The 2168-nt window shown below is 49.0% G+C and overlaps 1 protein-coding gene across 7 annotated transcripts in view; it reads right to left on the reverse strand.

Annotated features, from left to right (window-relative positions):
• Positions 1–1397: 1397 nt before the first annotated feature.
• The window catches only part of UBL7 (ubiquitin like 7), a 14436-nt gene continuing 13665 nt past the window's right edge, over positions 1398–2168 (reverse strand). For all 7 annotated transcript variants that reach the window (XM_032244823.1, XM_032244826.1, XM_032244825.1 and 4 more), the window contains one exon: positions 1398–1648. In XM_032244823.1, the coding sequence (XP_032100714.1) occupies positions 1511–1648 (138 nt within the window). In that variant the 3' untranslated portion in view covers positions 1398–1510. The remainder of the gene's footprint in view (positions 1649–2168) is intronic.

The raw sequence follows: 2168 nt of genomic DNA on the forward strand, positions 1-2168 counted from the left end.
TCAAAGACAGAGCTTCCTGGTCTTTTCTCCCAACCACAAGTAGGCAGCTGGGCTCCAGGCAGACCACTGAGGCACACAGAGGCCTGGCACTGAGAAGCCCAGAGAGTTCTGAGTCTTTTCTGTCAATCCAAATACACAGAAATTTCTCAAGTTTTCTGGAAGAGGCAAAGAATAACGTGCTGTTCAGGCCATACGCGGACTTTAAGGGTATCACTGATATATCAGAGATAATCCAGAGAAAACAGGATGTACTGGGGACCCAAAACCAGGACAGGTCAAACGGGCAAGTCAATGATCCACCATGGCATTCTGTAAGTAACTAAAGCCCTAATGTAGAATTCTGTAAGTAATTAAAACTCAGGTAGAAGGGAAAGCAGGTTTGTTCTGAGTGGTTCCTTAGAGCAGAGGGTTCCTTAGACCAAGGGGTAATGCCCCAGCGAATAGTTAAAAGGACAAAAGAGCTGTCATTGTAAATGGTAAACTTTTTGCCGCTGGAGGAGACAAGCGGAAACCAAATGACCACGACTGGGAATGTGGAGATGAAACGTCTGCCAAGGCACAGGGCAGGAACAGACCTCTGAGCCCCTTTCCACCATGTTAGTTCCCCAGTGAACCAAAACACCATGTGAGGGGAAGAAGTTTTTTCCCAGCAAAGTATTGAAGACACGTCTGCGACGCCGCAGGGGACACCACAGGGAACGCAGTGCCAAGGGGAACGTGAGTGAGCACAGGCAGATGGAGCAGCAGCTTGGGGGTTGGTGCCCTCTCTTCAATATTAAAGCTGAGCCCTGTTCATGCTGGTGTTGTTGTTTAATATTGCTATTTAACTGCTCTTGTATTTATGCCTTCAGGACAAAGAGGGCCCTGCCCCCTGGCAAAGCTCTGAGGCCCGGCTTCTGGCATCATTACCGAACAAGCGTCAAAAATGCTTGGTGAGAGTAGGCTGGGGGGAGGACAAGGAAATCTCTGCAAGCCATTGAGAGAGAGAGAGAAATGTGGAAGGCAAGCTCCCTCCATTTGCTTCCCCTGAAAGTCCACCCAGCCACTCCCTAGACTGTGGATGTCCCAGAAGCACAAGCCTCTTCTGGGCATAGCTGTAATCCAGCAGTCACCCTGAAGACTGGGTGGCAGCCCTGCCTAGCCTTCGGTACATCCTGAAGCTGCCAAACTCCAAAGCCCCAAAGAGTCTGGGGCTACTGCTGGAAACTTCTCCCAGAAGTGAACATGGTATCTCATAGCATCCCATAACATAGGGCCTAAAATCCTCCACCCAGGGCCCAGAACCAGGGGCCAGCCCTGCTCTCTGATGCCACAACATCAAAACCAGCACACCTTGCTTGTCCCACTGCCTCCACCGACTCAGGTAAGCCAGAAAGGTCAATCACTGGACAAAGCAGGATAGCTGACCATCAGGTATATTGGGGAAGGGAGAGATGGAGGCCCCTTCATGAGTGCCTCCCATGGGCAGCAGCCTCTACAACTTGCTGGGGGTTTGGGGGAAGCAGGGAGTTCATGGGGCTCCTCCAGCAAAGATGAGCTCCAGGGCCGCTTGGATGTCCCCGCCGGTGGCCTGCAGGGCCCGCAGGCTCAGCTCATCGTCCTGGATGCCCATGTCACGTAGCTGCTGCAGCTGGGGCTGCCACTGGCTCTGTGGAAAGACAGGTGCAGGCAGAAGCTGTTAGCTAGGATCCCAGTGAAGACGCACTTAGGTCTGCGCTTTCAGGGGAAGGAAAGGAAGACGGGCGAGTGCCCAGCAAAGCTGCTGATGCTGAGTTCCACAGAACACAGTGCTTCTAGGAAGACTTAAAAGATAGGCTTGAGGTTTAAGAGAACAAACCCAAAGTTTTACAATATAAAAAGGAAATCTTGGCATAAGGATCAAAAGAGAATGTACAATGACTCACTGTCTGAATTCCAAAAGGCGGAATTACTTTCTTTCTCTTGCTATGTGTACACACATATCAGCAGGATTTTGCTCTTTATGTGATGAATGCTACAGATTTTTTTCCCAGTCTATTGTTAGCCTTCGGACTTTGCTTCGGTTTTTTGTTTGTTTTGGTTTGCTATGCAGAAATCTTCACCTTTTTTTAAAACGTCTTAAATGTTTGTGGTATATAGTAGCTATATCTATTTGTGGAGTGTAAGTTTTTTTTTTTTTTTTTTTTTTT

The sequence above is a fragment of the Sapajus apella genome, unplaced genomic scaffold (assembly GCF_009761245.1).
Source record: "Sapajus apella isolate SASKATOON/1434 unplaced genomic scaffold, GSC_monkey_1.0 scaffold55, whole genome shotgun sequence".
Classification (NCBI taxonomy): Eukaryota; Metazoa; Chordata; class Mammalia; order Primates; family Cebidae; genus Sapajus; species Sapajus apella.